The sequence below is a fragment of the Silene latifolia genome, chromosome 8 (genome assembly GCF_048544455.1).
Source record: "Silene latifolia isolate original U9 population chromosome 8, ASM4854445v1, whole genome shotgun sequence".
Lineage (NCBI taxonomy): Eukaryota > Viridiplantae > Streptophyta > Magnoliopsida > Caryophyllales > Caryophyllaceae > Silene > Silene latifolia.
In genome coordinates this window covers 12,866,368-12,889,456 of record NC_133533.1, presented here as the reverse complement: position 1 = coordinate 12,889,456, position 23,089 = coordinate 12,866,368, and the positions used below count along the sequence as shown (strand labels likewise).

General features: G+C 40.2%; 1 protein-coding gene across 14 annotated transcripts in view; it reads right to left on the bottom strand.

The window, feature by feature from the left end:
• Positions 1-4,209: 4,209 nt before the first annotated feature.
• Positions 4,210-23,089, bottom strand: part of LOC141596419 (uncharacterized) — a 30,863-nt gene continuing 11,983 nt past the window's right edge. The window contains exons 8-16 of one of the 14 annotated variants that reach the window (XR_012522474.1): positions 17,420-17,486; positions 16,762-16,805; positions 16,351-16,419; positions 15,265-15,480; positions 14,518-14,580; positions 13,352-13,998; positions 12,384-12,993; positions 12,204-12,276; positions 4,210-4,429 (exon numbers count right to left, since the gene is read on the bottom strand). Coding sequence is in view for 7 of the 14 variants with exons in the window: in XM_074416566.1 (XP_074272667.1) it covers positions 15,374-15,491; positions 16,351-16,419; positions 16,762-16,805; positions 17,420-17,486 (298 nt within the window). In the remaining 7 variants the exon portion in view is untranslated. Of the gene's footprint in view, positions 4,430-9,943; positions 10,710-12,203; positions 12,277-12,383; positions 13,999-14,517; positions 14,581-15,264; positions 15,517-16,350; positions 16,420-16,761; positions 16,806-17,419; positions 17,487-23,089 lie in introns of those variants that run through there. The other 13 variants (XR_012522475.1, XR_012522477.1, XR_012522476.1 and 10 more) reach the window with 13 other exon arrangements.

Genomic DNA, 23,089 nt, shown 5'->3' with positions numbered 1-23,089 from the left:
TGTTGGTCTTGATGCGTAAGTTACCCAATCTTATGGTGTAGGGAGTGGCACCTGTGGTGAGTAAGAATTCGGTGAGGAGGACATGAGTTGTATGTGGTTGTGATAGATAGAGGAAAAAGAAAAGGAAGATTGGCAAGGCTTAATTGAGGCATAGAGCATGTTTTGTGAGACGAGATGAGAGATATAATTGTGTGTTGAGTAATGTAAAAGTGAGTGAATGTGGGCAAAGGGTGATGTAAGTTTATGGAACGTGAGAATGAAAGATTAAAATGGGAGACGCATATGGTGGTAACTTTGGATGTTTAAGGATTATGAAGGGAGGTAGTTATCACTCAGTTGGTTAAGAATATATGTAATGGAAAGGTCGTTATAGGTAAATGGAAAGAAATGGGGTATAAAGAGCTTAGATTGAGTTATGCAGCGATGTGAGTTTGCAGATAGTGAGTGAGTTTGGGAATTTGGTTTATCAAGAGGTGGAACTAATGTGTGATTTTCTTGGGCAGTTAACAGTATGAAATGAGTTTGGGATTGGGAGGAAAAAAAAAGGTAATAATTTGATTGATCTGGCATGGTTAGTTATAATTGTATGTGTATTTATAATACATGTGTATTCCGTGAAATGGTAGGAATGATGTTCATGAGGTGCTTATCCATTTATTCATATAATATGTTGCGTTGTCATTTAGTAAAGTGGATTTGAGTAAGTTTCCTTGTCCGAAAAGTTATTTCCGAGTCAGTGTTTATGGAATTGTATGTAGTTGTGATGTCTATCGATGTGGTTGTTGTGCCTCGGGTGGTGATCCGGGCATGGTACGTAGTGTTTTGATGCGGGTATTTTCGCACTGCGGTGTGGCTGTTGGTGGCGGTGTTGTGATGCCGTCACCGGTTGTGGTGGAGTAGGCGAGATGATTATGATACGAGTTTTCGAAAGTACATACCAGTTATACATAGATTGTTGTTTTATTTGCTGCTGTTCCTTGTGAGTTTTGGTTGAACATGTAGACTGTTGTTTTGTTCGTTGATGTTTCTTACTAGTTTGGGAATGAGGGTAGCATATGATATGAAAGAGAGTTGTATATGTTTTCGTTGTTGTCATGGTATAGTGATATTCCGTTGATGGGACATAGTTGTCATAAGTTGTTACAATACATTTGATCTTGTTTTAGATGAGGCATAGGTGCACATAGTCATGGCAGGTGCGGTAATGATCTGAAAGCTGCAGGTGGTTCATAATCTTTCGTTGAGACAGTGAGTGTAGGGTGTTGGGAATTAGTGTCATGTTAAGTTATGTATGAGATTTGCGGTAATGAAAGAAAAGAACTTGAGGGTCTAGTGAGAGTGTGCGTAATAATTGTGGATCGTGAGTTATGAGTATGGAAATGGTGCACGTATAGAGGATTATGTCGTTTTGGCGGTAATAGGGAACAACTGAAGTTTTGGTTAAGCTAAGGATTTTGTGGTATAGGTTAGGTGGTGTACCGAATGAATTGAGGGATGAGAAATGTTTAAGTAAGAGAACCTTGGATATATGATTAGCGAGTGTTTAGATTATAGGCGGTTATCTATGACATGTGATGGTGATGAGAATAATGAGAAGATATAACTAAGGATATAGTATTAGTGAGTTACGAGGACGTAACATTTATCTTAAGAGGAGTAGGATGCGACAAAAGAGAGTTTGATGATTGTGCATGTCATAGTATAATTCGAAGTAGAGTGTTGGTGTAGCATAAAGAATGAAGTTGTATATATTGTGGTTGATGTTGTTAAAAAGGCCATGGCCGTGCTTATAGTAGTGTGATGTTTAGGAGTGTGAGAATATTTCACTAGTGTTAGTTGGATGATGAGGTTATGGGTGTGAGTAAACTTCGAGGACGAAGTTCCCTTTAAGGGTGGTAGAATATAACATTTCGTTTGATGTCTATGAGTGTCTTGATATTGGATTTGGTAGTGGATGATATATTATGGAGCTAGCAGCGTTAGTGGATGGTAGTTGGTAGTGTATGGAGTTAGTGTCGGGAGAGTTTATGATGTAGTTGATACAACATTGTGAGCGATGTGTGGAGGTAGGAATAGTTGGTGGAGTTGGTGTTAAGAGTTCATGGTTTCATGTTATAAGTTGGGGTTTTGTTTTGAGTTCTTAGTAGCTTTGTTGCGTCTTGACCGAGTGAGTATGTTTGTTTTTATGTATGGGTTGAACTTCGGGGACGAAGTTCTTTTTAAGGAGGGAAGACTGTAATACTACGGTTTTATGAGTCTCTGGGTACTCTATCGAGTGGGCTTTACTCTGTCGAGTAAGGGTGTTTTGCAATTTAAAATAGTTTCTGACCTGTAGGGTACTCGATCGAGTAGCCTTGGTACTCGATCGAGTAGGCGGCACTCGATCGAGTACGTCAGTTACTCGATCGAGTAGCCTGGTTTACGGGTAATGTTTTGTCGGGTTTTGTTAATAATGCGAATTAGTATATAAACACTTCCGTCACTTTCATAATACGCTTTTACAAACCTAATTACTTTGAAAAAGAGATTTCAACCTACGTACTTCGCATTCGTCGCATTATTGACAAATCCCGGAGCTTGGAAGGTCGGAATTCATCTTTCTTTACATCTTTGTGAGCCTTGCGTCGAGGGTAAGATCTACGTACCGAATTTGTTATATTTAATTAAGTCTTGTTAAACCCTAATTTTGGGAATTGGGGATTTGTGTTAGTTTTGTGTGGTTAGTGATATATGTGATGTTATGTTAGAAGGAGGATTCGTAGAGGAGGCTTTTTGATAACAGCTGTTGAGATCGTCTGACTGTATTGCATTCCAGGTAGGGTTTCCCTACTCTGTATTAATTACATAATGTGTATGGTGATTGTGATGTAGTTAGTGTTTGTTGATTGATTCAGACGGTTGTGATTTCATATTTTTGATTGTTTCAGACGGTTGTTGAGGTTGTATTGTGATTACTGTTTATCTGTCTATGTTCTTCGGGGTGCGTCCCTGGCTGAGTGGAGTCACTTGCGGGAGTGGCTTCACGCCCTTGATTCGCCTCCTGTGGAACCTGCCACAGGAGGGATGTGCACATTAATGAACATGGGTTTATCGCTCGATGGAGATGAGCGGGGCTTAGGTGGGAATGGCTGCGGTCCTCCACTGGCGGCGAGGAGTAACCTGTTGCGATGGGTACTCTGGAAGGGCTACACACTTTAGTGTTAGTCAGTTGTGTGGAGATTGGAGATGGAGACTGGGGTTGTGTTGAGCTGTTTGAACTGTTTGTGTACTTGTTTCATTGTGGCATTGTTGTTGTGTAATTAGTACTGACCCCGTTTAAATGTTTTAAAAACTGTGGTGATCCATTCGGAGGTGGTGAGCAGTTATTGAGTAGGTATGATTGATGCGCATGGGATAGCTGGGATGAGTCATCACGTGGCAGTTAGAAGTCTTCCGCTGTGTCAGACGATGTCTAGTAGCTTTGATAGTTTTATCAATTAACCGTTTGAGTACTTTGTATTTCATTTAACAGTTTTGTTTGAGACATGTAATCAATTAAATTATATTTACTTTTAAAGTACGTTTTTTTTATTGTCTTATGATTATCATTGCCTCGGTAACCGAGATGGTAGCACTTCCATATCTTAAGTGGTCTTGGTAAGGCACTTGGAGTATGGGGGTGTTACAACTATGCAACTTCATAATCTCAACATTATAATATAACTACGCATGCAATTATACACAATTCCTCATACAATCAACAAAAGAATCTACTTCATGTTATTAAAAGCCACATAATAAACAAACATCATGCTTCTTCATGCAAACCAACATATAAACACACCCCACCAACTTCCAACTCTTCAATCACAATTTCAATCCTCCACTCCCAACATCCAACAATTCACAACATATACCGTTACTTTCACATATCAACTGACATACACTACATACGACCTTGACATATACCCCCCATGTGACCGGTTCAAAATTGTAGGACGAGTTCGCGACTTTAGGACGTCTCCCAAGCCTTTGCATTAGCTCCTACAACCTTTACCCCGGGTTCATTTTAATTGACTCCCTATGTTCATTATATTCATTTGTTACAGGTTTCAGGATCGTCGCTCTGATACCACTTTGTGACACCCCCATACTCCAAGTGCCTTAATTACCAGGACCACTCAGGTATAAAGATGTCACCATCTCGGTTGCCCGAGGCAATGATAATCATAAGACAAGAATGAAACAATATTTAAATAGTATAATTTTAGTGAATAAGTACAGTCCAAAATCAACTGCCTAACATACGGGTTACATGTTCTCAAAACAACTGTCTAATCAACTAAAAGAAATGTCTGACAAACTACTCAAGCTACAGCGGAAGACTCTATCATCTGAAGCTGACACATCCCAGCTATCCCATGTATCTCGACTCATACCTGCTCAACAACTGCTCACCATCCCCGAATGGATCACAACAGTTTTTAAAACAATAAACGGGGTCAGTACTAATCACACAATTTATATAACTCAACAACACAACAAACAACACAACTCAATCGTCACAGATATACTCCGAACTCCATCATCAACTCCACAATACTGACTACACACTAAAGTGTGTAGCCCTGCCAGAGTACCCATCGCAACAGGTTACTCCTCGCCGCCAGTGGGGGACCGCAGCCGTTCTCACCTAAGCCCCGCTCATCTCTGTCGAGCGATAAACCCAAATCCATTAATGTGCACATCCCTTCTGTGGCGGGTTCCAGAGAAGGCGAATAATGGGCGTGAAGCCACTCCCGCAAGTGACTCCACTCAGCCAGGGACGCACCCCGAAGAACACAGACAGATACAATCAACCACAACTACTATCAACAATCAAAACCAACAACCGTCACAATACTCGTATAATAATATTCAACAATCACAAAGCACGACCAACACATCAAGTGACTAATACTGAGTAGGGAAACCCTACTTGGAATGCAATATAATCAGACGGTCTCAACAACGTTTATCAAAAGGCTTCCTCTACGAATCCTCCTCCTAACATAGAATCATACAATTACTAACAATCATAAAAGACAACAAAACCCCCAAATCCCCAAATTAGGGTTTAAACAACCTTAACGAAAAACAATAAAATCAGTACGTAGATCTTACCCTCGACACAAGGATCACAAGAATGTAAAGGACGATGAATTCCGACCTCTCAAGCTCCGGGATTTATCAATAATGCGAAGGATGCAAAGTACGTAGGTTGCAATCTCTTTTTAGAGTAATTAAGTTTGTAAAAAGTGTATTATGAAAGTGACGGAAAAGTTTAAATACTAATTCGCATTATTAATAAAACCCGACAAAACATTACCCGTAAACCGGGCTACTCGATCGAGTAACAGACGTACTCGATCGAGTGCCGCCTACTCGATCGAGTACCAAGGCTACTCGATCGAGTACCCAACAGGTCAGAAACTGTTTTAAAAAGCAAAACACCCTTACTCGACAGAGTAAGGCCCACTCGATAGAGTACCCAGAGACTCATAAAACCGTAGTATTACAGAAAATAGCAAGTGCCATAATTAAGTATGTGTTTGGCCAAGATTAAAAAAGTGTTTTTGTTTCCCAAAACTAGAACCTGTGCCAAACACCTCATTTTTAAAAAAATAGAAAGTTTTTCTAAAGCTCAAATCCATTTTTTCACCCCCAAAAACAGAAGCATCAAATTGATGCTTCTGTTTCTATTTCTTCGAAAACCAACAACTATAAACTTCCAACTTTGTTTAGGTAAATTATTATTTCAAGGCATGACGTGACGTTACCGTAAATTTTTATTTTTTATTTTTGTCAAACTATGTTAATAAACAAAATTTGTGATCTTTTACGTTACTTGTAATATTATAAAACCATACAATAAAATACATATTTATAGCTTAGTATTATAAAAATGAGTACTAAGTAAAAAATATCACAAGTATCATGAAAAGATTAAGAAAAAACATAAAAAATGTTACATTCTCTTATGCATAAATTGGATTCACAATAAATTATACTTTACTAAGTTCAGTAATTATTGTGCACCATCATCGTATGGAGCGAGACTGCGAGAGACACAAATTGGATTATTGTGCACCATCATCTCTTATGCATAAATTGGATTCACATGGAACACATCATGAACCTTCGACAGATTCGGAGGTAAAGCCAACCTATAGGCTACCTCGCCAACTCTCTCGAGCACCTCATACGGTCCAATGTACTTAGGACTAAGCTTGCCCTTAAGTCCAAACCTCTTAACACCTTTCATCGGCGAAACCTTAAGAAAAACCTTATCGCCAACCTCAAACTCAATCGGCCTGCGCCGCAAGTCTGCATACGTCTTCTGTCGATCCTGGGCTGCCTTAAGCTTCTCGCGGATCAACCTCACTTGCTCAATCGATTCTTGAACCAACTCTGGACCAAGAACGACAGCCTCACTAGAATCGTCCCAACACAAAGGACTACGACACTTCCTTCCATAAAGTGCCTCAAACGGAGCCATCTGAATACTAGCTTGATAACTGTTGTTGTACGAGAACTCCACAAGCGGTAAACTCTTCTCCCAACTAACTTGAAACTCCAAAGCACAAGCTCGCAACATATCCTCAAGCGTCTGAATCGTACGCTCAGTCTGACCATCAGTTGCAGCATGAAAAGCCGTACTCATCTTAAGCTCACTACCCAAAGACAACTGCAGCTTCTTCCAAAAAATGAGAACAAAACCTCGGATCACGGTCACAGATGATATCCTTAGGAACCCCATGAAGACGAATGATCTCTCGTTGATAAGCATTCGGTAGTTCCTCGAGACTCCAAGTCTCCTTCATCGGAATGAAATGCGCGACCTTAGTCAAACGATCAACCACGACCCAAATCGCATTCATTCCTCTCGGCGACCTCGGCAAACCCATAACGAAGTCCATCGAAATCGAATCCCATTTCCATGTGGGAATCTCCAAAGGTTGCAGTAGACCACCAGGTCTCTGATGTTCGAACTTGACCTTCTGACAAACCAAGCAACGGCTCACAAACTCGGCGATCTCTTTCTTCATACCCGGCCACCAAAACTTTAGCTTCAGATCCTTGTACATCTTGTCACCCCCAGGATGAACCGAATAGGGAGTACTATGAGCCTCCTTGAGAATCTTACATTTTAAGACCTCACAGCTAGGCACACACCAACGACCATGGAATCGTAGACCATCATCAGGTCCAACGTCGAAGTCTTTGGCGCGCTCTTCGCTTATAGCGACTCGAACTCCTTCTAAGTATTCATCCTCTCTTTGCTTAACTCGGATCTCATGAAGGATCTCGGGTTCAGCAACCATCGCACTCAAATCTAAAGTACCAGGAAGAACTACCTCAAGGCTCATCTTCTGGAACTCTCGACTCAAGTCATCAGGTAACACCAACACGGATCTCATACCATGGCACACCTTGCGACTCAAAGCATCGGCAACCACGTTCGCCTTACCCTCATGATACAGCAGCTCAATCTTATAGTCGTTAAGCAACTCCAACCAACGTCTCTGCCTCATGTTAAGATCTTTCTGAGTGAAGATATACTTCAAGCTCTTATGATCCGTATAAAAGTTGCAAGAGACTCCATACAAGTAGTGTCGCCACAGCTTAAGTGCAAACACCACTGCTGCTAATTCAAGATCGTGAGTCGGATAGTTCGTCTCGTGAACTTTCAACTGACGGGATGCATAAGCCACAACTTTACCCTTCTGCATCAAGACACAACCCAACCCAAACTTAGACGCATCACAGAAGACATCGAACTCAACGCCCTCTTCTGGTAGAGTCAACACAGGAGCGGTAGTCAACCTTTTCTTCAACTCCTGAAAGGCAGCTTCACAAGCCTCTGTCCAAATGAACTTGGATTCCTTCTTCATTAACTGAGTCATCGGTCTCGCAATCTTAGAGAAGTCATGCACAAACCGACGGTAGTACCCAGCTAGACCAAGGAAACTCCGAACCTCATTCACATTCTTTGGACTCTCCCAATCGACCACGGCTCGGATCTTCGACGGATCAACCATAACTCCATCGCCAGATATCACATGACCCAAGAAGGTAACTTCCTTTAACCAAAACTCGCACTTCGAGAACTTAGCATACCACTTCTGCTTACGCAGAATCTCCAAGATAACACGAAGGTGATTCTCGTGTTCGGCCTCATCTCTTGAGTAAATCAGTATGTCGTCTATGAACACCACGACACACTTATCCAAATACTCGCTAAAAGTGCGGTTCATCTGATCCATAAAAACGGCAGGTGCATTCGTCAACCCGAACGGCATCACCACGAACTCATAGTGGCCATACCTCGAACGAAAAGCAGTCTTAGGAATATCCTCATTCCTAACTGGAATCTGATGATAACCTGACCTCAGATCGATCTTCGAGAACACACTAGCACCACGGAGTTGATCGAACAAATCCTCAATCCTCGGCAAAGGATACTTATTCTTGATAGTAACCTTGTTCAGCTCACGGTAGTCAATGCACAACCGCATACTACCATCCTTCTTCTTGACGAACAAAACAGGAGCACCCCACGGCGAAGCACTCGGTCGGATAAAACCCTTATCGATCATCTCCTCAAGTTGCTTCTTAAGTTCTTGTAACTCAGCTGGTGCCATACGATATGGAGCTTTCGAAATGGGACCAGTTCCAGGTAGCAACTCAATTGAGAACTCTACATCTCGCTCAGGAGGAATACCGGGTAGATCCTCAGGAAAGACATCGGAAAACTCCCTAACCACAGGGATATCCTCTAGCTTAGGCTCAGCTGAAACACCATGGACACTGCACAGATAGATCTGATGACCCTTTCTACCCATGTTAACCATCTTCATAGCAGAAACCCACTTGACCGTAGGTGTAATCCTAACACCTTGGTAAGAAACTCTCGAACCTGTAGGAGTCTTAAGCACGATCTTTTGATCTCGACACAGGAACCTAGCATCATAGCGAGATAACCAATCCATACCCAAAATCACATCAAACTCTCCGAGTTTGAATTGAACGAGATCAGCAGGAAGGATCGCCCCTGCGATACAGACAGGTACGTCCTTGAAAAGAACAAGCAAGAAACAATCTCACCCGTAGGAAGGGATATAGAGGTATGAACGGATGAAGAAGAAGAGAGTCCGGCACGGACGGAAAAGGATTCGGATACGAAAGACATCGATGCACCCGTATCAAAAAGAACAAAAGCAGATAAAGTGTGAACGAGAAAGGTACCCGTAATCACATCTGGATTAGCATCTGCCTCAGCACGACTCATAACGAACACTCGGCCAGTCTTCGGAGCATCAGCCTTAGGAGCATCAACCTTGGGCTTCTGGGGACAATCGATCGACTTGTGTCCCGGAGCCTTGCAGGTATAACATGTAAGCGGAGTACCAGATACGCAGTTCGTACCCGGATGGTACGCCTTTCCACACTTGAAGCAAGTCCAATCCTTCTTAGCTTGACCTTGACCTCGCGGAACATACGGACGAGCTTCATACTTCTGCTTCTTCTGGGAAGAACTGGGAGCAACATAAGGCCTCTTTACGAACTTATTCTTCGCACTCTCCTCAGCCTCGGTAGCAAGGACAGAATCATAGATGCTAAGAGCACGATCATAAGCCTGCTGGAAAGAAGTTGAAGGAATACCAGACATAGCAGTCCGGACCTTAGGAGCTAGATTCTTCTCATAGCGACGAGTCCTCGAAACCTCGTCCATAGCTACAGAAGTAACGAAACGTGACAGCTTCACGAACTTGTTGGTGTACTCCTCGACGGTCATGGAACCTTGCTGTAGACGAAGGAACTCCTGCTCCTTCTGCCAACGCATCTCCTCGGGATAGAACCTCTTCTTGGCGCCAGAGAAAAAACAGCCCAACCATATCCTGGTTGAACTTCCAGACCAGCTCTAGCAAGAGCCCACCAGTTGTCGGCCTCGTCCTTCAGATAATAGGTGGCGATATCCACCTTCTGATCCTCAGGACATCCAGTAGCGAGGAACAACTTCTCGATCTCTCGAATCCAAGCCTCCAAAGCAGTAGGATCATTCGCACCATCATAAGTCGGAGGACGGTGACGAGCAAAGCGATCAAACACGGTCGGTTGCGGATGGTTGTTGTTGTTGTTGTTGTTATTGTTGTTGTTGATGTGATTGGTGAAACCTTCGGCCATAGATGCCAAAGCGGCCTCAAGTCTCCTGATGCGATCGGCATCAGACTCACCATTCCCGTTGCGCACCATCTGCAAGAACGAAATCTCGTTATAAGTGGTAGAACCTAAGTACCACTCCAAACAACTACTCATACACTTTTCAAACATATGAAAACCAACCAATCCTATTGGTTTCTACCCCATTTACTCTCACTCATTAACTAGGTCATTTATTTTAGTCATCAACTAAGCAAGAGTTGGGAGCGTGTTCGCTCTGATACCAACTGTAACAACCCGGATTATAAAACAAGGAAAAACTTATATAAAATGAATATCAGAGTACGATACTGATAAAAGGGTCAAGATGGCGGAAACACCTGACCAATCCGGTTCGCTACTAAATCCAAAACAAACTAATACATTATTCAAAGGTTCTTAAAACATAAAGTAAAGTCCTAATTTATTAAGCTCGCTTCGCACATTCCCCAAGCAAGCATCAACCAAACAGCAACGAGCAGAACAACCTGAAAGGGGGGTCGACAATCAGTCGGGAGTAACTAGATGCTCTCCCAGTCATGTTTACAACAATCGAATATAATTAACAATCATTAACAAATGAAATGTAAAACCAGTAAACATGTGAGATCATCTATACTCATGAAAGACCCACCAAAGCTTACCATGACTTAACAACCTTAGACGAATGCAATCATGCAAACCTAGACCATATGTAACCACTAGACCATGAACACTTACAAGACTAGTAGTGACAAACGACCCACCAACGAAAGGCACAAAGCTAGCATTAAAGCATAGCAAACATGGCGACACACAATCCACAGCAACAGAAGGCACAAAGCTATCATCAAAGTATAGCCGAATAGAGCGAACGCCGTTAGAGCGTATAACGCACTGCCTCTAACTGCTAGAGCGTATAACGCACTGCCTCTAGCTGATGGAGCGTATAACGCACCGCTCCATCGGTGTGGAGCGTATAACGCATCGCCTCCAAGGTACTATGTATAGCGTATAACCACCGCCTATATGTCTAAGACTGGCCGGACTCTCGGTAAACCGAACGACACTCGGGGAACAGAGCGTATAACGCACCGCCCTCGCTACCCCCCGACCATAGACCATACACCAATCCCCGAAGGGTAGCATTTGTTCGTTCCGATAGTATACAATGATACTACCGTCATCTATTCAAACCAACCAACAAACAAATGCACAGTATAACTGACTGTACTAACATGCGTGAACAACATCACGACTCGACTCATAGGATAGTATAACTGACTACCCTACTTGTCATATGAACAAGAGTAACCAAAGATATATGCAAATACAATGTCATAACAAGTTGAATACAATACAACATATGAAACAAGTATAAGCAACCAATGTTATAGTAATTTTAGCTATAACTTTAACTTTAACCATTCAATGTTATAGTAATCCAAACCACAACATAAACTCTGAATGCGAGGTTATAGTAACCTCGACTATAACTTTAGTGAATATAACTCGGAAGTTATACTACCTCAACCATAACCTTGACACGAAATACAAAGTTATACTAGCATTAACCATAACCTTGAGCCATAATCCCAAGGTACGTTAGTTACAGCTATAACCTTATCTCGTACTTCAATGTTATAGTAGGTCCAGCCATAACTAGAGTAGCTACCCAAAGTTGTATTAACTTAAGCTATAACGCTTGAATCATCATCAATGTTATACTAGCTTTAGCTATAACTTTGGAAAGGACTCTTGGCCGCCTATCATGCCGCCACTAGGGTTTATTCGGAAACCCTAATTGCGCTCATGACACCCATAATAAACACATAACATCATACGATATATAATTAATGCATAAAAACATATACAAACATGCGAAACATATTTAATCATGATAACAAATAATCAAACATGTACCAATCATGCAAAACAATCATTAAATCATATTAATTACATCAATTGGCATAAACACAATTAAAAGAGAAACACCTAGATACCTTATTAAGCAAATAAAACCCTAGAGATCGTCTTCAACGATATAAACGTCTTCTCCAGGAGCAACTTCCACGCCTTCATTGAGTCATCCACGTGCCAAAGATAACGAATCTAATAAATATACTAACTATATATATATAAACTATAAAAACTATAAAACTATGCGAAAACGTAAAACTTACGAAGAGGATAGATAGATCCAAGAAGTAGGATCGATCTAAGCACGAAAGAACGATGAAGGACGAAGGAGGAAGAAAGACGGCACGAAACCCTAGGTGAGGGTGGCGCGCGGCACGAGGAGGAAGAGAGGAGGAGAGAAACTAGGTTTAGGGTTTTTGTGAGAATTATAAGAAAAGAAGAGCAAGGGTTTGGTTTTCCTTCATATTTATAGAGAAGCTCATGGGTTTATTCTAGGTTTAGGCCCAAAACTCACCCATCAACACCAAGATTCACGTGAGACCCAAAGGAGAAACGGGTCTTCATTGTTTTTCGAGCCCAACGAGCCCAAAAGATAAAAGACGGATATTTTCCCGGAAAAATAAAATATAAAATATGGGAAAATAAAATTAAAGAATTATATCATGGAAATTAGGGGTGTTACACATTCACTGCCATCCAACCATTCTGACATTCGAGCTTCCTTATTCGCAGCACAGGACCAAACTCGGAAACTTGGTGCCCCAAGCATCCATGCTTCACATACCCTATAACTCTGAAGCTCGGTAAAGAATATCCCAGCAATGTTCTTCCAAAGTTTGACCGCTTTTCCCTTTTGTAGTTCAGAACTCGAACCTGGTACAAAGTACAAGAGAAGTAATAAGAAAGGAAAAACACAAAGTAAAAGGGATGTGTTACACATCACGTGATAAGCACACAAAAACTATATTCGGAATAGTGTAAGAGTGCTTCTTGTTTTTTAATGTGCATAGATATATATACTAAACTAAATGTGAGAATTGGTTGGCACAGTGAACAACGATGTTGATGGCTTTATACTTTCATATTCAAAATTTGGAAATCTCTTCGACGCGAATTGAATTTTAACTCAAGGCTTTCTCATAACATCACCGTTCATAAGCTATTTCAGTGGGAGCTTAGAGTTGTAACAGCTAGAAGCACAACGGTCGCAAAGAAGATTGGGAAGACTGACCTGACGCGAGACCGAATGAGACCTAAGCATAATTATACGAGAACGGGCCTATATTGCAATTGAGACGAACTAATTAATATTGTCCCGAACTTTATTGGACAGTGTTGACCCATTCCAAAATGGATCAGCACAAAAATAATCATATCAAAACGACCAGAAGACACCTAAATTTACCGAAATTAATAAGTTGAAATTACGCTCAAGTAAATCTACATAACAAATGGCATTAATCTTAATATAGTACTCCCTCCATATCTTATTGATGTTCCCACTTTATTAAAATACTCGTCAGAACATCATTAAAAAATGGAGGGAGTAGTAAACAAAAACTCCAGAGATGAGACAACATCACAGTTGAGACCCGAAATAATCAGAAAATAGCACACATGAAATAAGATCTACCAAAGTGTCAAATACTCGAATAACTGACCTGAGCAGACTCAATCCTTTTGAATGAATTGCGAGCTGCATATGTAAGTTGTATAGCAGGGCGCTACTCAAGCCGACTACTGCTAGATGGACTTCAAATGCAAAATATTTCTAGCAAGCGAGAAGTCGATATGCATTACCTAGAATATAGGCAGAGAACCGTGTATTGCAATGATGTGGGCTTGGTAGTTCATGACTTTATGGTCGTACTTCATTATCTGTATTTAATTGAAACCAGTACAGAAATATATCAGAAATTGCAACAATGGGTTACAGGTTTGATTATCCTTCCAAGTTCCAACTGTCTTATTGTCACTTAATCTACACACTCCCCATTCATCTTAATGACAACATCAGGCCTCATAAGTTATGAATAAATTCATCTTTTAAATAAATTTGGTGCAATGAATTTGAAAAACTGCAACGCAAATATTAATTAAAAGGTTCACCATGAATGTCAACAAATAGACTAAGATCTTGAACGCCATGTCGCCAAACTCGAAGTTGAAAAAGCATTAAGAATACTATGATTTACATTTTGTACTGTAGGTCGATATAGTCGGCCTGAGAGGTTGTGGAACAATAACGAAGCGACTTCTGGTAAAAGGAATAAGCCCTTAAAAACATGACATCTATTCAATGATTGCATAGGTAAAATGGTTTGCATAGGAAAAACTGAAAGCAGTATAAAAAACCAGGCAATTCAGAATGTGAATCAAAAGAGAGACGGAGGTTACCAGCAGCGACAAAGCAAAAAAAGATGAAATCGTCGCATAAGTAATTTCCTTCCGAAGTTAAGCCTACAAATACAATTGATATTGAAAGTCATTCAAAAAATGGATTAAATCCTCGCAACAAACACACCTCAACCTCTAAATCTTTTGGATGATGAAAATAAAGAACGATGAAGACATAAATATGGAATGCGAAGGTAAATATAGATTGCACGGCCATAGTTTAAAAAAACTGTGATTTATGATTTTAGCAAAACCATAGTAGTAAAAAAAATGTGGTTCATCCCTGACAACATTCCGGGAGGTTCCGGGAGGTTAGCCTGGAACCTTGGTACGGCAAGAATCAAGGTATGAAAAATTGAAATGAACAAATTATACCGGATTATATGGTCCCACAAAATCTTTCACGAGTATTAACAAATCTTACTCTAATTCGGTGATCAAACCATCTAATCTGAATCAAGTCTGAACAATTATATCAGGTTAATATTCCATCGAAAATGGGGCTAAATTAGTATTTCCCATGTCGCCAATTAAACACAAAATTCCACTAAACCGAATTCAACCTTATTTGGAAATATCTCAATTCTCAAACAAACACTAATGACACAGTCAACTGAAAAACAACAGCAACCCACGAAAAATAAACAAAGACTCACTTCAATCAAACCCTAAAACCAGTTCAATAAACATGATCACTATAATAATTTCTAAATTAAGGATGCAATTTTAAAGGAGACAAGTTTAAACCTGGAGTGAAGTGCGATGATGTTGCTATTCGTTGCAAATCTTTGCCGTCCATTTCCTTTTCCCAAGCATAGAAGATAATGACTTATCCTTAAACATAGAAGCTAATGACTTATCGTTGAACCACCCTCATCACCTCCAACCACCATGACTCGGCACAGGCACGGCAATAATCAATCGTGCACTTGCACGTATCCCCTGCATCCCACACCTCCTCATCTGCGGTAACCCTAAACTCACGTCAAAATCAATACCCTAATAGATGCACGATATCAGTTTATGTGATTAAAATTCTAACAACATTCAAACCAAGCTGATAGAACTGCACTAAAAAAATCAAATGACTCATACAACTAACTGATAGAACTGTACTAACTAATCACACCAAACTAAACAATTAATCGTGCACCACTTCAAACAAAGGTAGAACGGTACCAAGGTTTTAAGATTGAAAGGTTTAGCAGAAGCTTACACCACGGTCCATGTGTCCCTTGAAAATGTAAATTTCAGATGATGCGCAGCTGGGGCTGCCAGCACCCTAAATTTTTCGATTATTTTTATGTTACTCCATTTAACTTTCAGAAACAACTTCCTTTTTCGCTAACACAAAGGTAAGACGACTTCCATCTGACAACAATATTGAACGAAATGTGCAGAAAAGGGACAATGTAAGTAAGAGCCCGGCAATAGAGAATGTCCCATGCTTTTCAAAATCAATTAAATCACTAAATTAAATAATGACACAGTAAATTCTAAAGTGCGTGCAAGACCAGTTACAATTCTCCTGCTTTTAAAATACAATCAAAGCACCAAATAATATCTTGGCACAGTAAAATCTAGATTAAGCGCAATATCAGTTTCAAATACCATGATATGATGGATTATATGACCAGTCTTAAATAACATAGCTAATCACCACATAATGGCTATGAAAATGACACCACGAAACCTAGCTTAGCCTAGTTTGATAGTCTTAGATTGTGCCCAAGATGACAAAACTAAACTATACCACATCCAAAAGCATATGAACACATGGGATTAAAAAACCAGTAAAGAATTAAAATAAACCAGCAAAGGATAATAACTTACGATGATAGAGGGCACATATCTAGAGGAACACACAATGTGCATGCCATCTTGCTACAGCAGTAGAATAACCTGAGTCAGTAATTCGATTCTTCAAAAAGAGAAAAAAACAAAGCACGTGTACACGATAACAATTACTACATCCAAAAGAACCCACACCATACAATCATTCAGACCCACATGCACACTAAACATCAATGTAGGTAGCCTAAACATAACACGAATTGAAAAATAAAATTCACAAATTCAGGTTAAATTGTGTGAAAATTTTTGAGCATAATAGCTCTATTTAGTTAGTATTTTAAACCAGAGCCGTAATTCACCAAATCCCCATAAACAATAAAAGAAACTCCGGCAAAAAATGTGGGCATCGCTGAAAACTCACTACACATGTAAGAGAAGTAAGTGCCACACCTAAATGATAAGAGAGTGATAGTTCCCATGTAGAGCTGGCATACCTAAACAGCAGGCAAAGGAGTTATAATCAGATCAGCTGGGTAATTGGGCGAAATACTCATTAACTCGCCAGCACTCCACAAACTTGTTAAGCTAAATATTCAAATAACAGTAACGGAAAACGTATATGAAGAACCAAATCTACAAGAAGGACAAGACAAATTGAAAAATCAAAGCACAACGATAAACAAACCATTTTTTTTAGCATATTTGAAGATCCAAAATCACCAGAAGAACAAGACATAAAAAAATTGCAAGTTATTCAGAATAGCCTCAAAGAAGAAGTTTTAAAAACCCTAGGACAACTATAAAAAAAAATGCGGGATAGGCTAAACGCAAAAAAAAAAAAAAAAAAAAGGCAAAGCCCAGGCTAAATGAAGAAGGATACAACACCAAAACAGAAACTATCCAGAAAAAGGAATCATTATAAGACAATAACAAAAATACTAAAGAAATAGATCCGAAATAGACGAGAAAACAGGAAATTAGAGTGATATGTAGAACCACCCTCTTAAATGAGTATTACTTGATAAAAGATCCTATAAACTATAAGCATTAATAAGTGAGAGAAATACCTTAAACAATTCAATATCAACTGACACAAAACAAGGTGTACCTGATGATTCATGAATGTCTTGATAAGTTCCACTGTCTTGCAAGACTCCAACAAGGTTGACTGATACCTGAAATGATATAGTCATGAATTATCATATGTGACGATGAGAAAAGGATACTGAATCTAAATTTGGTCATAGGAATGGCAGAACCAAATGAAGTCAACGGTACACAAACTTAACTTTCAATAAAGTTACCATGGACCAATTCACTTGACATTTACACAATGATGGAAGAGATACGGGAGATAGGTAACCTTGGACCAAATAAAATTATCTGGCACTTTTTTTGTTACCATTACCAAAAGACTTAACATTCTTTGGCACACTGCACTGTCTACACTTCTTAAAATGTGAAGTATCCACCGGTCAAAGAATTATCGTAGAAATTTTCATTATGAGTCATCAACATAAAGAAATGTGATTTTAGTCCGAGGACATGAACCTAGAAAGGGTTAACCATCTAGTTTTTCTATGAAGGGTATGAAGTTAAAAAATCTACGATTACGAAAGTCCATTACTGCGATTGTAAACGAAACTGTCACAACGATTTTAAACTCTGCCTGCGAGCAACGCTCAACTAATGTTAACATATACCAGGTTCATGATGCAATAAGCTAGACAAGTAATGTGTTTGACAATTCTGATAGGTCTGAAAAATAATAGTATATCTCTTGCCATAACCAATTTGACCATGCTTATGGGATTTCAAACCCGGGTCTTGCAATGTGTACTTAAGATAGTTAACAATAAATAATAGATTCAATACCATAATAGCTAGGATTACCAACATGTAAAATATATGTATACAATAGATTCAATTCAATGCTATCGTAACTACTTAGGAGTAAAAGATTTGATTCTATCATAGCTACTCAGGCATGGCACTGTTTCCAGGCTGAAGGCTTTTCAAACGACACTTCTGTATATAAGTGTTTTAGAACTATTTGAAAAAAAGAAATAATCAATTTTTGCACAACCCCATGACAAAACAATCAAAGTGAAAATACTGCGCAAAACTTTTCCATTTCATCCCTAAACAGACCTAACGTCTCTTGCATATATATAAGACCAGTGTTGCATCTCAACCCTGGTCTATTACATTGGTCGTTTAACTATGGCTTTACACTGGCCCGAGCATGCCTCAAGCTCATCCTTTTAACTATGGTTTGCACGAATCTGGACTAAACCAAGTACGCGGAAACTATCTCCCCCTCCCTATATTCCCCCATCCGCCCTCGCCTCCCAATCTCAACAGAATTTCACTGCCCTTGTTCCTCCCTCATCTCTCCCTTGGTGTATTCCTTGCCCCTTCCTCTAACTACTTTCTCTCTCCCCCTTCTCTGATCATCTATCCATCCCCTCCCTTTCTCTCACACTTAACAAAATCAAACACATGAACTCTTCCTTTCTTCCTTCCGCCCCTCTTTTCCTCTCCTCGCCCCCACCCCTCTCAATATGAATATAATCAAGCAAATACTTCTTCTCCCATTATCTATTCCTTTTTATCCCCCGCCCCTCCATCTAAACAAAATGCAAGCATAGACTACCCCCTCCCCTTCCTCCAACCTCGACCAAATAAAGGAGAGACTATTTATTTAAAAAATAAAGCAGTGGCGTAACCAATCTACTCACCTCCCCAATTACTAATATTCCAGCCTAAGTAACTCCAAAATAAGCGATGCCTATTAATAACACTCATTGTAGCAGCTTTAACCATCAATACATAGCCCAAAGAATGATCCCAAAAAACAGCAACCACCAAAACGCGCTGAACTAATTAATTCTGGAGGTTCACATATACAAATTTGTGAATGGTAAGAGGGAAATAGTTATGCACTCCTCTGGAATCCATTTAAAATAAATTCCTATATGCGATTACATTGTATAAAATCATAGATAGCATTAACTAAAGTCCTCGATAGTTTGTAGGGAGAGACTATCTCTCCCTTCCTCTATCACCCTACTCCCCTCGTCCTTCAATCTGAACAAAATCAAGCATAGACTACCTCTCCCTCCCTTTACCCTCCATCCTTCCAATCGCAACAAAATAAAGCAGAGGTAATCTCTCCCTCACTCAATTCTCTTTCCCCTCTCTCCTCTACCCTTCCTCTCCCTAACCCCGACCATCTATCCACCCCTGCCCCTCAATATTAACAAAACCAAGCACATGCATACGCTCTCCCTCTCCTCCTCACTTGGATCTGGCCTCCACCATTTTCATGCTACCCATATTACAATTAAACAACAATCTCTAAAATTAATGCTGTGATTTTTTAAGACAAATTAGAACTCAGGATTTTTTGTTACGATAATACGAGATTGAAGCGATAAGCCCCCAATAACTCAATAACATAAACACCAGTCGCCCCTTCCATTATAAATGTTTCCAGAGAAAGAGGGATCTAAATTCTATAACATCTCAATTCAGTTCCCCATCACAAACCAACCTCAAATCACTAAAAATCTACAAGCAGTGCCTACCCAATCTTCTGAGCTCCTAAATTACTAATATTCCAGCTTAAGTAACTCCAAAATAATCCATATTTATTCACAAATTCTATTGCCACAGCTTAATCCATCAATACCGAAGGAAGGTGGAGAAGGAGAGTTGATCCATATGCTTCATCTCACATATAAGCTAGTATCACATGATTCATATGTGCATCTAAGAGATATGCCATACAACATAACGAAGGATAAATAACTCTTATTGTACAAAAACTATCCTATACATGTGAAGATGGTAAACAGAGAATCAGGAATAAAAGGAAACACACTTGACAAGTACATAAACAACCGAAGGAAGGTGGAGAAGGAGAGTTGACCGGCATATTAACGGAATAGTAAATGTGTTACAGGCTGTAAGTTTCTCAAACAATAGTGCCTTCTCCATATGTACTTGTGGTCATTAAGTTAGCTTCTAATAGCTTAATAGGCCTCTCACAAATTCCAAATCAAAGATGCGCTCGATCTTGGGCCATCTCAACAATCAGTTACGCCTTTTTTTCAGATAAGTTATGGGCTATACTTATTCATAGGAGGCCTGCTTAGTTTTTGAGTTAGGGAGAGGTGTGCTGCACACGCAGGGACTGGGGTGGTGTCCTAGCGGCTAGGTTGGGTGGAGTAGGGGGTGGGGGGCAGGGGTAAGTTGAGGGAGAGATGTAGGAGGTGAAAGGAGAAGAATTTTCAAGAAAACAAGAAATGTCAGAGGAGAAAAATGCATATTGAAAATCAAATCCCAAATTCTCATTGAATATCAGGGGAGTTGGTAAAGATTTTATGTTAAGTCGTTCAGAATCAAATCAATCAATATCTCAAAGTTGAAAATGAAGGCTAGAGAACAACAATTTGGCTTGTTAGTTGTTATTGATCTGTCAGCAAGGAGCCGCCATCAGTCATCACGGTTTGGTCGTGGGTTGTATTTGATTGGTTCAATTGTTTGGTTCACTGGATTAATTGATCTCAGAGTCATCAAAATTATTCCTGTATAACTGCTAGCATTGTTGATCTCAGTGTAATACTCCGTATTTATGAGTCTTGGGGTACTCTATCGAGTAGGCCTTACTCTGTCGAGTAAGGGAGTTTTGCGAAATAAAATAGTTTCTGACCTGTTGGGTACTCGATCGAGTAACTACGATACTCGATCGAGTAAGGGGGTACTCGATCGAGTACCTGGGCTACTCGATCAAGTAGCCGGTTTACGGGGGTTGTTTTCTCAGGTTTTGTTAATTATGCGATTAATTATATAATCTTTTCGTCATTCATTCTAATTACTTTTCTAAAACCTAAATCACTGTGAGAAGAGAAACAAACTACGTTCATCACCTTAATCGCATTCTTAACCAATCCCGGAGCTTGGAAGGTCGGATTTCACTTGTTTTTACACCGTTGTAATCCTTGCGTCGAGGGTAAGACCTTTATACCGTTTTTATTGTATTTCGTCAAAGTTAGTTAAACCCTAATTTTGGGAATTGGGGATTTTGTTGTGTTATGTGCATAGTAGTAATTATGTGCTTGTATCATTAGGAGGAGGATTCGTAGAGGAACCTTTTTTACTTCAGCTGTGAGATCGTCTGACAATTGTGCTTTCCAGGTAGGGTTTCCCTACTCAGTATTACTTACATAATGTGTGGTGATTGTGCTGTAATTAGTGTAATTGGTTGATTCAGATGGTTGTTGATATTGTGATTGTGATTGTTTGTCTGTGGTTCTCGAGATGCGTTCTCGGCTGAGCGGAGTCACTTGCGGGAGTGGCTTCACGCCCTAGTTTCGCCCTTCGTGGAACCCGCCACGGAAGGGGATGTGCACATTAATGGGACAGGGTTATCGCTCGGTATAATGAGCGGGGCTTAGGTGGGAACGGCTGCGGTCCCCCACTGGCAGGGCTGGTCCAGTGGACAGTCGGAGACGGAGATGGAGTGGAGTGCTTGATCGTGTGTGATTGTTTGAGTTGTGTTAGTTCTTTGTATTGTTAATTATACCTCTTGTGTAAATAGTACCGACCCGGTGAATGTTTTGAAAACTTGCGGTGATCCATTCGGGGATGGTGAGCAGACATTGAGCGAGTATGACATGAGTCTTTGGGATAGCCGGGATTGCCACGATCGGATGATAGAAGTCTTCATTTGTAGTTTAGCGTTTTTTATATACATTTCGATTAGTTGAGAGATGACCATTTTGAGAACATGTATTAGTATTTGGTTTGGTTTTTGGATTGTAACCTTTCGCTAAAGTATTACTATTTAAATATCGTTTCATTATTATTTATTTGATTATCATTGCCTCGGGTAACCGAGATGGTAACGTCCTTATACCTGAGTGGTCCTGGTAAGGCACTTGGAGTATGGGGGTGTTACAAAATGGTATCAGAGCGACGATCCTGAAACCTGTAACCAATGAACCCAATGAATATAGGGAGTCAATTAAAATGAACCCGGGGTAAAGGTTGTAGGAGCTAATGCAAAGGCTTGGGAGACGTCCTAAAGTCGCGACCTCGCCCTACAATTTTGAACCGGTTACATGGGGGGGAATATCTGTCGCGTCATATGTGTTGTTTGTTCGCTGGTGTGTGGATGTGATGAGGTGTGTTATAATTGTTGGGTGTTTGAAGTAGAAGTTTAGAATATGAATGAAATTGAAGAGATATATATACATATATAGAACTGTGTTGGAATGAGAAGCATGTTGAGTGATTACTATGTGGCGTTAATAACATGATATAATTGTTTGTTAATCGCATGAACAGTTGAGTAGCATAGTATGCATAATGAGGACATGATATCGTGTTTATAAGCTGTTTTACATGTTAGAATATGTCATAGCATGCGGGTAGCAATTCGAGTTAGCATGACTCGATCGAGTGGGACTGACTCGATCGGGTGGGTTTTTGACGTTTTTGCGACCAGAATCGAGTTTTAGGGTACTCGATCGAGTAACTAGGGTACTCGATCGAGTAAGTCACTCGACCGAGTAGCCTGGCTACTCGGTCGAGTATGTTAGAAGTCAGAAGGTCTGTTTGTGTTCTGGAGTCGAGGTACTCGATCGAGTATGGGAGGCACTCGATCGAGTAGCCTCTTACTCGATCGAGTATGTTGGGACACTCGATCGAGTAGCACCTGGGTAGCCTGTTTTCGTGTTTTGAGGTTTAGTACATGTGTTTATGTCTACCC